Source organism: Schistocerca nitens, chromosome 2 (assembly GCF_023898315.1).
Source record: "Schistocerca nitens isolate TAMUIC-IGC-003100 chromosome 2, iqSchNite1.1, whole genome shotgun sequence".
Classification (NCBI taxonomy): Eukaryota; Metazoa; Arthropoda; class Insecta; order Orthoptera; family Acrididae; genus Schistocerca; species Schistocerca nitens.
In genome coordinates, this window is record NC_064615.1 from 574128436 (window position 1) to 574143131 (window position 14696).

The following is a 14696-nucleotide window of genomic DNA, read 5'->3' on the forward strand; positions in this document are numbered from 1 at the left end:
ATAAATATGTAGGTTCAGTTCATTTCTTAGTTGAGGACTGGAATGTGAGGGACCACTAAGAACTTAGTGAATTTTTTAAAAAGAAGGATGGTATCAGTGAGATGAAGTGAATTACATTATGAAAATCAATGAAATATGAAATTTACACATTTAAAATAAAAATGGAGCCAAGCTTTCATTGTGATGAACCATCCAAGACTTTCAGTCCCATTCTAAGAAAGGGAAAACAATGCCTTACTGTTGAACCATCAGTTACTTCACCAGACAGTAGAATGAATAAAGCAAACAATACTGATGTGAGGAACTTGCTATGTAAATATTTTGGGGATGAATGGAGGAGCATAGGAGATTTAGATTTCTGTGCTTACATCATTGATGCAGTTGTCAACAAGGAAGAAGTTAGTATGATAGCTTTTGTTTGCTTGGAAGGAGGAGGAGCACTGAACCAAATTTAACAAAAAATTGACAGGATGGTCATTCTGAACATTCCACTAAGCAAAATGTTTAACCAGAAGATTTAGACTTTGGATTAACAATTTTGTTTAATAATAATGCATACAAGCATTTACATAATACAGTATATCATTGAAGAATTAAAGCAGAAAGACATTGTGAGAATTGTATGTCAAGATGGCTAAAGTGAATATTTTATTCTGTAATAACATGAGCCGCGTGGGGTTAGCCGAGCAGTCTAAGGCGCTGCAGTCATGGACTGTGCGGCTGGTCCCGGCGGACGTTCGAGTCCTCCCTTGGGCATGGGTGTTTGTGTGTGTGTGTGTGTGTGTGTGTGTGTGTGTGTGTGTGTGTTCTCTAATGGTAACAAAAATAACTGGTTAGTTATGTATTTTCCTTATTAATCATTTTTTTAATTCTACATTTTGCAAGTTACTGTATCACAATGTGTTAAGTTCAACACATTTTCCTCAAATTTGAAGAACACTATAGCAAATCATCACTTTACATGTTTCCAGACGTAAGTCTCAAACACAATAATTTCACATTTTACAATGTGTGAAAAGTTTCCCAGCTTAGGAGTAATTAGTTTTTCGCTTCACCTGTAAAATGTCGTTTTTTTGGGTGTAACACAAATTGAAATAATATTGCTCATACTACTGACAAGCACACAGACATGACTGTACTGAACAAAAAATTGGTTCTTCCAGTCCACAGAAATAAAAGCAGCATAGAAAATATTAAGTCTAATTTTCTTGAATCATCTCTCTTTTCTTTTTTTTCCCCCCCAGATCGCTGCATCTGGTATCTCAGCATAGCGAGTTTGAAAACCTGTCAGAAGGCATGGACCTTGAACTTTGCCAATAGGCAACACAGATACTGCTATGAGTGCTAGAATTGCCATGTCAAAGCATTGGCCATGCAGTACCACAAAGCCACCTCTGTCTCACTGGCCACAGAAGCACTGTAAAGCTCACCACACTGTGACTCCACTTTCAGTTGTGTATTTGCTGGGCTCTCATATTGTTCTCATTACACACCATTGGTTTTGGTCTCACATTTTCACTGTCTCTTATGTTTTTGTTCTTTGGACTGCTCATTGTTTTCCTCTTGTCGTCTGTCTTTCTATTCATACTTGGCAGTCTACTGCTTGTGACCCCTGGCCAGTCATAATAATTGATGACAAAGCAAAAGGTTAACAGCATACCATGGATGTTAAACTCTTGCAACAGCAACAGGACAACAGCCGTTGCTGCTGCAGCAATTGCAACAGCAGCTTCAACAGCAGCAGCAAAATGAGTTGCTCTACCAGGAAACTCAGCTTCTGAAGGATCAACTACAGATACAGAGTACTCACCTGATACAAGCAGTGGTCACTTCCAGCCAAAGAGCAGATCACCCAGCACTCTACTTTTCAATTATGTCAAAGACAATTGAGACACACATTTACAGCAGCTGAAGCAGCACTTCCATGTTACAGGTGACATTTCCCAATGAACACCCTTCTTGTCTTGTTCTTTCCTGAAGGTGTTTTTCTTATTTAAGAAGTTGGCTCATTTCTTAAATCCAGTCACTTTTATATTAGAGATGTCCAAGTTATTTTTGAAGTACTATTCACAATGATTCCACAACTGCAACGCAGCTCAAATTTCACAATAGCACAATCAACCTGGTCAAATTGTATCAGTCTTGTGTGATTGATTAACAGGTACTGAGTCACTGTTGCAATTTCACCTTTGTGACTCAGCATGGAACTCCCCATATCTGGACACTAAGTCAAGGCATAGTGATCCAAATGGCTCCCAATCCATCAGTTTGCACATCAGCCTTAAGCTTGACAACCCATCACTGAAAGATATTCTGACAATTACACAAATTGCAGAAATAGCACAGGCAGCTAAGGATGCCTCCTGGCTCACCCACATGTAACAGTGGTTAAGATGTCACATCGCACCCTAGGAGCATGAAATCATTGTAAAGCATTTCAGAGACAGTGGTGTCATGATTCATCGTTTCCCAATATGTCAATGGCCTCTGCACAGCCCATCATTCAGCCATTTATTCCTTGTCGGCGTGTGCAGTGGCGTCTTCTGTGATACCAAGACTGCTTCGCAGCACACCCGCAAGCAGACTGTTAGGATTTCTGGGCACACTGTACCCTCCGTGGGAAAGATTGGCATCTCCAAACAGTTTGTTGTAAACCATCAGGCCAATCACACCCAGCTCTCTGCCTGTATCTAGGTATCAAGGAACAGTGCACAAATTTCAGGCAATAGTTCTCCCTGGCAATCTTTTCATTAATAAGTTGCTTATAATCCTAATAATTGTGGACAAAAACATCTATTTCTAGGTGGATGCTGGAGCTAACATTTCCCTGATAAGCCTCTAAACATGTGCTTATATGGGTTCCCCAGATTTGGCCTACCCTCCTGTTGATTAGTAGCATATGGTGACAGCTAAATTCACAATCTCTGCACCCTACAAGAAGATCACATGGCTGAACATTTTTGGTCTGGAAGCCTTCTCATTCTTTGTATTCTCCACCAATGATGAGATTCAGGTCACACCTGACTAGCACCTGTGTTTGAACTTGGCCTAGGGTGCACCTCAGATTTCCAAGTTCATATCTCCTAGCATCCAGACACAGTGTCTCATTTCTGTTATGCATGGTCCTTTCCAGTCTCCTTATGGACAGCTACTAAGCAGGAACTCTATCAGCTAAAGGAGACCAGGGTGACTGAATCATTTAAAATTAGAACTTGGTCCATGCCTCTAGTATTGGTAAAGAAACACAGTGGCTCCCTCTGGCTATACGGTGACTCTGAATTGACAATGCCTACGCACAGATCAAAACATGCCCTTACCCAAATCCAGAACAACTCTTCATATGCTTGTCAAGGGAGAATATTTTGCTGTGATTGACCTTGCCGATGCATATTTGCAGATCCAGATGGATGAAGTGTCGCACACCATCATGGTTATAAACACTCTTTCATCTTACACTCACCTTATACTCATCTTATCTCATCTTATACTCTTTCATCTTCTTGCCTTCTGGGGTCTCTTCTGTTCTGAAAATCTTCTAGGGATGTCTGGAATAGTTAACCACATCCACATCCACTTACACTAACTATCTCAATGACATAACTGTCGAAGGAGCTACACGTCAGGAACAGCTATGAAACCTTTGTACGCTATTCACTACGAGGTGGAATCCAAAATTTTCAGGACTGGTGCTGCCATCTGGAAAGTAGGAGCAGTAGATCTTTGCACCGCTAGGTGGCGAGAGCTACAAATCTGATGAGTCATTGTGTGGAGAGGCATTCAGCTGGGAGGATGTGTTGTGTGTCCACAGTGATTTCCTTAATACTCTGTGTTTGGTGTGTAGGGATTTTACGATGGCTCCGCGAATGGTACAGACTGCATCTGATGATCCAACCTTCTTGTCACGGATTATCAACGGTGACGAGAGCTGGATTTATGGTTATGACAAAGCAACAATCGTCCCAGTGGAAGAGCCCGGGCTCTCCAAGACCCAAGAAAGTGAGACAGGTGAAGAACAAAGTGAAGAGCATGATCATCGTTTTCTTTGATACCAATGGAATTGTGCACAAGGAATTCGTCCCACCCAACCAAACAGTGAATTCTGCATACTACTGTGACGTTTTGCGACAGCTCCGCGAAAACGTGCGGTGATGATGGTCTGAACTTTGGTGTCAAGGGAACTGGCTGCTGCATCACGACAATGCACCCTGTCACACATCCTTGCTCACTAGGACCTTTTCGGCAAAAAGCAACATGGCGGTTGTACCCCACCCACCGTACTTGCCAGATTTGGCACCTTGTGACTTTGCGCTATTCCCAAAACTGAAACTCAAGTTGAAAGGCCATCGGTTTGACACTCTAGTCAGGATTCAAGAAGCATCACTGGCGGTGATAAACACCCTCAAAGAACAGGACTTCCAAAAAATGTTTGACCAATGGCAGAAGTGCTGGGACCAATGTGTTATGTGTGGATGGGCACTACTTCGAGGGTGATGGTAACCATTAGTCCAAAGGTAAGGTTTTCAACAGATGGCAGCACCAATCCTGAAAATTTTGGATACCCTCGTATGTTACATGACACAAGGCTAATGTGCCTCTTAAACAAATGTCAGTTTTCCAGGAGCAAGTGGAATATGGTAAATTATTATTCAAAGTTCATTTAAGTAATACACATCATGCATCCACTAAACCAGCTGCGGAAAAAAGGCATTTAGTGCAGTTGGGCCTTCACGCAGTTGACGTGTATGGTAGGCTTGGCAACCTGGCTTATGCCTTTCTCATCACTGTGTCACACTATAGTTGCCTCTCCATATAGCATTCGTGCAGTGCTAGTGCACTGGAATGATGATAGCATTGAGCAACTGACTGCCTACGTGTCAAAGATGCTGACACCCACTCAGAAGAACTAATCACAAATAGGAAAAGAAGCTGTAGCAATTGTCTTTACCATTAATAAATTCTGCGTTTACCTATTGAGGATTGTGTTCACCTTAATTATGGGCCACTCTTCAGACCATACTCTAGACTTCCAGAATGGACAGCTCAATGGCTCCATCGTTGAGCACTTTTCCTCAGCTTCATTAAATACAAGCATCCAGTGCAATATGCCAATGTGGATGCTCTATATCGCCTACTCATGAGACTGGACGTGACCTCTGAGCAGCAGGAAACCACATGTTTCCATATAGATGTGGAGCAGAGTCATATTTTGAACAGATTTCTTATTATGGCTACACAAATACCTTCACACACACACCATGCCCCTATCTTATGGAGAGTAATGCAAAGAACACCAATCCATAACTCTGGGGTTGACCTCTACCATCATCAGTCAGTCATCAACGATGTCATCCTGATAGAAGCTGAGGCTCTCACCATGTCATCATCCCAAGTGACCTGTGATCTCAGGTTTTGATCTGTGATCTCAGGTTTTATAACTACTCCATCGTGGGCACAAGGGAATGTCAAGGATGAGAGCCTTAGTGAAGTGACAAGCATACTGGCCGGATTTAAACAGAGATATGGAAGCCACGGTGCACAGCTTTCCCACTTGCATCTAGAATCAGGCTGCATCACTCCAATCTTTCAACCCCTGCCCTGGCCCAACTCTCCCTCCTCCCCCCCCCCTTTTCCTCATTGCCCCTGGGAGCAAATTTACTTGGACTTTGCTGGCCCATTTCTGGGCTGTATCTAGCTAGGCTGTAGACGGTTACTCTAATTATCCATATGAGGTGAACATGGTGTCCACAACAATAGAAGCCACAATTAATGCACTCAGCCAGATTCTAGCCATCATCAAAGGGCTTCCCCAAACCACCATATAGGACAATGTGCCCCAATTCACAGCAATGGATTTCAAACATTTCTGTACCTCTAACAGCATTAAACACCTTCCTAGTCTGCCATTTCACCTTTCCTCCAAAGGTAAAGTGGTTTATTTGGTGTGGATGTTTACTTGTAAGCTGTAAATTCTGAGGGCAATGTAAACAACAACAACAACCACCACCACCATCCCCCCCCCTTCCCGCCATAGTAGCACTCATAATGTTCCTGAGAAGATTCAGGACCACTTCCATCCATGATCATAGCCTGACAGAGCTCCTTCTTGCAAGATAACCGAGGACTCTCCTCCATCTCCTGGTCCCACAGCCCCTGGTATGCCTGGCGACATCCTCTGGGCTCAGTATTGTGGACATGCTTCCATCCAGGACTGCAGCCCCACAAAGCTTCTTCCTGGGAGATAACTCCTCTCTCTCCTGGTCCCACAGTCCCTCATATGCCTGGTAATATCCTCTGGGCTCAGCAGTGTGTGCATGCTAGTACCGGACAAATAAAATGCAGATGCCAGCTATAACGTAAACCACCCATGGACAGCACCTTATGTCTGTTTACACACCAAGCGGTTTGGAGTGCCATCATACCAACCAACTCTGTCTTTGTCAACTGGCTGCACCACCGCCAGTGGTCCACTCTCACATAGAAAGCCCACCTTTGACAGTTCCACAACTCCAGTGGTATATTTTGGACTCCAGAACACCAGCTATTGTTTCAGTGAACACAGGCGTGAAGGTGGATGTCTCCACACAGCTTCCACAAACACGGCCATTGACGCCCATGTTGCATCCCAACACAAAGCCAGATGCTCCCAGTTTCCCACACCTGTTGGTGAGTTTACTGCTGGCTCACCACAACTTCAGCTTGCATAGCATCATTCAAGATACTGCCAGACCTATGTCTCCAATTTCAGGGTGGAGGGATTTGTCATCCCAGCCCAGTGAGTTTCAAAGCTCACCTGAAGGCATGAACTTTGATTTTGGCTGATAGGTAGCACTACTACAGCTGTGAGTGCTAGTATTGCCATGCCGCACTGCTGGTCTTGGTATAGCACAATGCCACACCTAACTTGCCAACCAATTAATGGTCATGGAGGCAATGTGAAGCTCACAGTGATGTTGCTTTGCTTTCAGTTGTGCATTCACAGTGCTCTCATTTTTTTTTTCTCATTATACAACACTGGCTTTCATCTTACATTTTTGCTGTGCCGTAGGTGTTCATTCTCTGGATTGCTTGTTTGGTCTTGTTATTCTGCCATGCCATCCCGTTGACCATTTTCCTCTTGACTGTCTTTCTGTTCACACTCAACGATCTGCTGCTGGCAACTACTGGCCGGTCAGTCCCGCCTCAGTAGTTTCTTTGGTCATTCACAACATTCTACTGAATGTTTGTCACAATTGTAAAAATTTCACAACAAAAAGCAAACAGACAAATGATGCATTGGGCTTCAAACAACTGCATTCACTGTCCTCTACCATTGTCCAAAGCAAATATGGCATTTCTGCACTATATCTTTAGAAGTTTACACTTTTTTATTTTGCATTTGGATGCTATGAACAGTTACTGAAATCTCTTTAGATCATCTCAGAAGAATAGTATAAAATGTTACATAAATGACTGACTACTAAAAAATAATGTTTAAGTTTCTTGCTATTAAATTCAGTTATGGAGGGAAACTGCCATTTGCCTTTGTTTTGTTTGTGTATCCATTCTTTACAATATTCGTAGGCTATGGAATGTAATCACAGAGTGCTTTATGTTTCTAGTCTTTGTATAATACACTCCTGGAAATGGAAAAAAGAACACATTGACACCGGTGTGTCAGACCCACCATACTTGCTCCGGACACTGCGAGAGGGCTGTACAAGCAATGATCACACGCACGGCACAGCGGACACACCAGGAACCGCGGTGTTGGCCGTCGAATGGCGCTAGCTGTGCAGCATTTGTGCACCGCCGCCGTCAGTGTCAGCCAGTTTGCCGTGGCATACGGAGCTCCATCGCAGTCTTTAACACTGGTAGCATGCCGCGACAGCGTGGACGTGAACCGTATGTGCAGTTGACGGACTTTGAGCGAGGGCGTATAGTGGGCATGCGGGAGGCCGGGTGGACGTACCGCTGAATTGCTCAACACGTGGGGCGTGAGGTCTCCACAGTACATCGATGTTGTCGCCAGTGGTCGGCGGAAGGTGCACGTGCCCGTCGACCTGGGACCGGACCGCAGCGATGCACGGATGCACGCCAAGACCGTAGGATCCTACGCAGTGCCGTAGGGGACCGCACCGCCACTTCCCAGCAAATTAGGGACACTGTTGCTCCTGGGGTATCGGCGAGGACCATTCGCAACCGTCTCCATGAAGCTGGGCTACGGTCCCGCACACCGTTAGGCCGTCTTCCGCTCACGCCCCAACATCGTGCAGCCCGCCTCCAGTGGTGTCGCGACAGGCGTGAATGGAGGGACGAATGGAGACGTGTCGTCTTCAGCGATGAGAGTCGCTTCTGCCTTGGTGCCAATGACGGTCGTATGCGTGTTTGGCGCCGTGCAGGTGAGCGCCACAATCAGGACTGCATACGACCGAGGCACACAGGGCCAACACCCGGCATCATGGTGTGGGGAGCGATCTCCTACACTAGCCGTACACCACTGGTGATCGTCGAGGGGACACTGAATAGTGCACGGTACATCCAAACCGTCATCGAACCCATCGTTCTACCATTCCTAGACCGGCAAGGGAACTTGCTGTTCCAACAGGACAATGCACGTCCGCATGTATCCCGTGCCACCCAACGTGCTCTAGAAGGTGTAAGTCAACTACCCTGGCCAGCAAGATCTCCGGATCTGTCCCCCATTGAGCATGTTTGGGACTGGATGAAGCGCCGTCTCACGCGGTCTGCACGAACGCTGGTCCAACTGAGGCGCCAGGTGGAAATGGCATGGCAAGCCGTTCCACAGGACTACATCCAGCATCTCTACGATCGTCTCCATGGGAGAATAGCAGCCTGCATTGCTGCGAAAGGTGGATATACACTGTACTCGTGGCGACATTGTGCATGCTCCGTTGCCTGTGTCTATGTGCCTGTGGTTCTGTCAGTGTGATCATGTGATGTATCTGACCCCAGGAATGTGTCAATAAAGTTTCCCCTTCCTGGGACAATGAATTCACGGTGTTCTTATTTCAATTTCCAGGAGTGTATTATGATATGTTTAGTGTGAAGTTCCACAGATTCATTTTCCACTCAAAGATGCCTATGCTCAGATGACAGGTTTTCTTCCTGATTAATACTTGTAACATTTCACATCAGCAAGTAACTGGTAATATTATAACAGATATTCACTAATCAGCTGTAAGTATTCACTGACCAACCATAGGAAGCAATATTTCCAAATCCCAGAAAAAGATTTTTGCTTCATTTCTTGGAATTTACTGAGAAATCTAGTCATCATTGCAGTTCTCTCTTCAACAAGTTCAATTCTGAATAAAAAGTATCTGATTAAAATCTGATACTTCAAACTTTCAGCTTTAAACATTCTGCAAAATTCAGCATTCCTCCAACCAAGTGTTGGTTTTTTGCTGCCTGTCAGAAATCTTCCTTTTCTGTCTAGTGTAATGCCTGGGCGTCAAATTCTGAGACTATAGTTGCCTTTTCCAATGGATTTTAACAACACACACTTAATTATGTACACTATTTCACAGCTGATTCCTGTGAAAACTATAAATGAATATTACCAATACATATTATTATATTTTATGTTTACTGACTCATTAAGTACATCTAATTTCTGAATATAGTACTGTATTTTTGAGTTTCAAAATCTTCTACATTACTTCACTCTCATTGCATCATTGTATTTCAGTCTGCTCTGTATAATCACCATACTTAAGATATTGTTCTCTGTTGTGGTAATGTTGCTTCTCATTTACAGATCTGTACTTTCTGTGTCCCATTGCTGCCTTGAATTTGTGGCACACACCACCTGTGTGGACATTTTCACTTAAGTGTGTTGACTGTTTGCACAACTCTTCTTTAAAGTTGAAACTTCACATTTTCCTTGGTGCCTTTTTTTTTTATGTTCCGAACAGTTGCTGTTAGCATCAATCTACCTGTATATGTGTGCTCAAATTAGTAAATACTCCTACATTAGCAGTCTTGTCTACATTACAATAGCTTGAAAACTTACTTTCATATGGTTTTTGGGTGGAATGAAAACATTCTCTCTCTCTCTCTCTGTCTGTCTGTCTGTCTGTGTGTGTGTGTGTGTGTGTGTGTGTGTGTGTGTGTGTGTGTGTGTGTGTGCACGCGCACTATTGGTGCAATGTTTGATTTGTGGGTGCCTATTCACAACTCAGCGCCTCCACTTTCCTGCACTGTTTAAAGAGATATTTGCTATCAAATTACTAAATAACAGCATTTTCACAGCTAGAAAGAGCTGCACTTGGCATTAAATTTCGTACATATTTTATGCGCATACTATGAACAAGGTAAAGCGCTAAGTGTATATTTTATTTTATTAATGAATATTCTTTAGTGGAGCAAATTTTTTGTCTCTTAGTGGACAACGAAAAGTGATACCACTTGAAAATATAACCAGTTTGCCCCTTTTTAATGTATGAAGTGTATTGTCATAGTATCATAAACAAAAGAGAGAACTTTGCTTACTTTTTGTTATTGTGACCATAATGAACTGTTGCAGTGCTTACCTTGTGTCTTGGGATCGAGCCCATGCAATATTTCTTGTGTTTTGAAAACTCTGGCGCTGCAGCGACATAATATGTCCTCATGTAGTGATCAGTTGGAGGGTCACTGAATCCCTTCAGTCTGTAGGTAAATGTGCCAATGCTTGGACAATCTTCCATGTAAGCTATAGGTGAACAGAATTACATCAGATTACAAAGGTACAATAACCATTTTCAAATATCAGTCTATGATGTTGCTAAAACAGATTTAAGACAATGATAATGTAGACTGAAATAGTTTAGATGAATAAACACAAAAAGGCTATGAAGAGGGATTGGGAAAAAAGGTTATTTAAAAATGAAGAAAAAATGGAAACTTAGGGTTTAATGTCCTCTAAGTGATGAGATCATTAGACACAGAGCACAAGATTATATTGGGGAAGGATACGAAAGCAAACTGGGCATGCCCTTTCAAAGGAACCATCCTGGCATTCATCATAAGTAATTTGGGAAAATAAGGGAAAAATCTACATATGAATGTCTGGCGCGCGCACACACACACACACACACACACACACACACACACACACACAAAACCTAAAAATATCATTTATCTTGAAGCGGACTGTTAAGCAGTTCTGCTGAAATCACATACAGGGGCTCTTTAACTGTAATATTCTTTGACCCAGCAGGATACTTTGTGGCACCGAATCCTCCTCCATCAGCAATCACTATGTTCAGGAGAATGGTGTGCCTCCTGCATATGACCCTCTTTGCTTGCATATCTTTGCAACTGGAACCTAAGAGTCCATTGTCATGTAGATGACCTCTATCTACGCTATAGCGCTTCATCAATAGCTGCTGCTGAATATCGACTTTAAAGAACCCTCTGCAGGGTACAAAATGCAGGTATTTAAAGCATGGATTCCAATTTTCCTCCTCTAAAAACCAAGTAAAGTATTTCTCCATTCTTAATGAGTTACTCTGTTTCCTATAATTAAGCCACATGCTATTAACTATAGTTCAGCAACACTGCTTCCTTAGGCTCTCATTCAACAGTGGGCTGACAAGACTACCTTTCTATTCTACTAGGAATCAGGTGGAAACAAAGTTCACGATCACTCACACAGATTGTGACATGAAGGCCAGTGGAACAAACAGGCAGTTGCGTGGTCTCTAATGACAACAAGATCATGCCAACTAGAAGAAAAGTCCATAATATAGTGAAGAGTGTCACAAATTCATGATAAATTCATTCCAAGAGTAGCCCAAATTGAAAATAGTAAGCAGGCAAGGACAAACTGTGACTATCTCAGTTCTGCAGGCCACAATATTTATATGCCATGTCATGTCAGCCAACATACCCACCTCACAAACTTATTTGTGCACTCCATGGTTGAGGGGCAATTTGCTGTTTCGACATGTCAGTTATCTCTGATTGCATGTCATTATTTCTTCTCATGTTGAACTGGGCTGGGAATCTGTATCACTACGAGATACTACACCCTACACCTTTTAACCAGCATGTAGGACAAAAAATTGTTAGATATGCATCTGGCCCTGTAAGGAAAAAGGGAACAAGGTGCTGGCATCCCTGCCAAAGGGTTTCACAACATGTCTGCATCATGATTGGTGCCTGTGCTGTGGGCGAAAGTACTGGTTGATTGTAAGCCTCTGAAGTGTTGCCTGGGACTGCCTGTGAGAGACTGGGTGCCAGCAGTGATGTGAGGATGGCAGTTATTCCACCTCTGTGGACATTTCCCTGTGTTTATGGTCAACACATTTCCAATTTTTGGACAGGGTTATTGGTTGTGGTAACCAGAGGTGACCTACGGAGTGCCAGTAGTTCCACTTCTAATAGGTCCCATTCCTGCTCTTTGTTGACATCTCTATGTCACAGAAGGTGGGGGCAGAGGTTGTAACATGGTGGCAGATAGGCTGGTGAGTGAGCTCATCAAGACTGAAATTACGAATACTGAGATTGTGACAGCCCTAGCGGCCTGAGGGGTGAGAGGTGGCTTCTGGCCCAGCTGATGGCAGACCGCTGCTTTTGATCAGCTGTGATTTCAAACAGTTGTGCAACCTCCTGCCAATGACAACAACATGGATCCATCCAGGATTCTGACTGAAAATATAAGCCTATACATCGGATCCCGCATGATAATGTGGCTGAGTGCATAAGCAATGTGTCTGCTGGGTTGGGTGAGGTAGGTCAAAGAGAGAAGATAATGTGTGCCCATACAATACTTTGACTGAACTATGTTTGTCGACATTGGCCAATCTATAAGTTGTGGAGAAACTAGTGAGTTCTTTCCCAGAACAGACTTTTGTCATGATTGTCTGCACTTGCTTTCTAAACGTCCTGACCAATCACTCCTCTTTGAAAATTGATTCTGAGTGGAATGAAGCTGTTCTTTGGGTTGGTGCTTTAGGGTGAAAAACTGCTAAGATCATAAGCACCTGTATCATTGTTGTTGTTGTGGTCTTCAGTCCTGAGACTGGTTTGATGCAGCTCTCCATGCTACTCTATCCTGTGCAAGCTTCTTCATCTCCCAGTACCTACTGCAACCTACATCCTTCTGAATCTGCTTAGTGTATGCATCTCTTGGTCTCCCCCTATGATTTTTACCCTCCACGCTGCCCTCCAATACTAAATTGGTGATCCCTTGATGCCTCAGAACATGTCCTACCAACCGATCCCTTCTTCTGGTCAAGTTGTGCCACAAACTCCTCTTCTCCCCAATCCTGTTCAGTACCTCCTCATTAGTTATGTGATCTACCCATCTAATCTTCAGCATTCTTCTGTAGCACCACATTTCGAAAGCTTCTATTCTCTTCTTGTCCAAACTATTTATCGTCCATGTTTCACTTCCATACATGGCTACACTCCATACAAATACTTTCAGAAAAGACTTCCTGACACTTAAATCTATAATCGATGTTAACAAATTTCTCTTCTTCAGAAACGCTTTCCTTGCCATTGCCAGTCTACATTTTATATCCTCTCTACTTCGACCATCATCAGTTATTTTGCTCCCCAAATAGCAAAACTCCTTTACTACTTTAAGTGTCTCATTTCCTAATCTAATCCCCTCAGCATCACCCGACTTAATTCGACTACATTCCATTATCCTTGTTTTGCTTTTGTTGATGTTCATCTTATATCCTCCCTTCAAGACACCATCCATTCCATTCAACTGCTCTTCCAAGTCCTTTGCTGTCTCTGACAGAATTACAATGTCATCGGCGAACCTCAAGGTTTTTATTTCTTCTCCATGGATTTTAATACCTACTCCGAATTTTTCTTTTGTTTCCTTTACTGCTTGCTCAATATACAGATTGAATAACATTGGGGATAGGCTACAACCCTGTCCCACTCCCTTCCCAACCACTGCTTCCCTTTAATACCCCTCGACTCTTATAACTGCCATCTGGTTTCTGTACAAATTGTAAATAGCCTTTCGCTCCCTGTATTTTACCCCTGCCACCTTCAGAATTTGAAAGAGAGTATTCCAGTCAACATTGTCAAAAGCTTTCTCTAAGTCTACAAATGCTAGAAACATAGGTTTGCCTTTCCTTAATCTTTCTTCTAAGATAAGTCGTAAGGTCAGTATTGCCTCACGTGTTCCAGTATTTCTACGGAATCCAAACTGATCTTCCCCGAGGTCGGCTTCTACTAGTTTTTCCATTCGTCTGTAAAGAATTCGTGTTAGTATTTTGCAGCTGTGGCTTATTAAACTGATTGTTCGGTAATTCTCACATCTGTCAACACCTGCTTTCTTTGGGATTGGAATTATTATATTCTTCTTGAAGTCTGAGGGTATTTCGCCTGTTTCATACATCTTGCTCACCAGATGGTAGAGTTTTGTCAGGACTGGCTCTCCCAAGGCCGTCAGTAGTTCCAATGGAATGTTGTCTACTCCGGGGGCCTTGTTTCGACTCAGGTCTTTCAGTGCTCTGTCAAACTCTTCACGTAGTATCGTATCTCCCATTTCATCTTCATCTACATCCTCTTCCATTTCCATAATATTGTCCTCAAGTACATCGCCCTTGTACAGACCCTCTATATACTCCTTCCACCTTTCTGCTTTCCCTTCTTTGCTTGGATCTGGGTTTCCATCTGAGCTCTTGATGTTCATACAAGTGGTTCTCTTATCTCCAAAGGTCTCTTTAATTTTCCTGTAGGCT

General features: G+C 43.1%; 1 protein-coding gene across 3 annotated transcripts in view; it reads right to left on the reverse strand.

Moving 5' to 3' along the window:
• LOC126236620 (uncharacterized) overlaps positions 1 to 14696 on the reverse strand; it is a 274946-nt gene that overhangs the window by 88378 nt on the left and 171872 nt on the right. For all 3 annotated transcript variants that reach the window (XM_049946061.1, XM_049946062.1, XM_049946060.1), the window contains exon 8: positions 10533 to 10693. In XM_049946061.1, coding sequence (XP_049802018.1) covers positions 10533 to 10693 — 161 coding nt within the window. The remainder of the gene's footprint in view (positions 1 to 10532; positions 10694 to 14696) is intronic.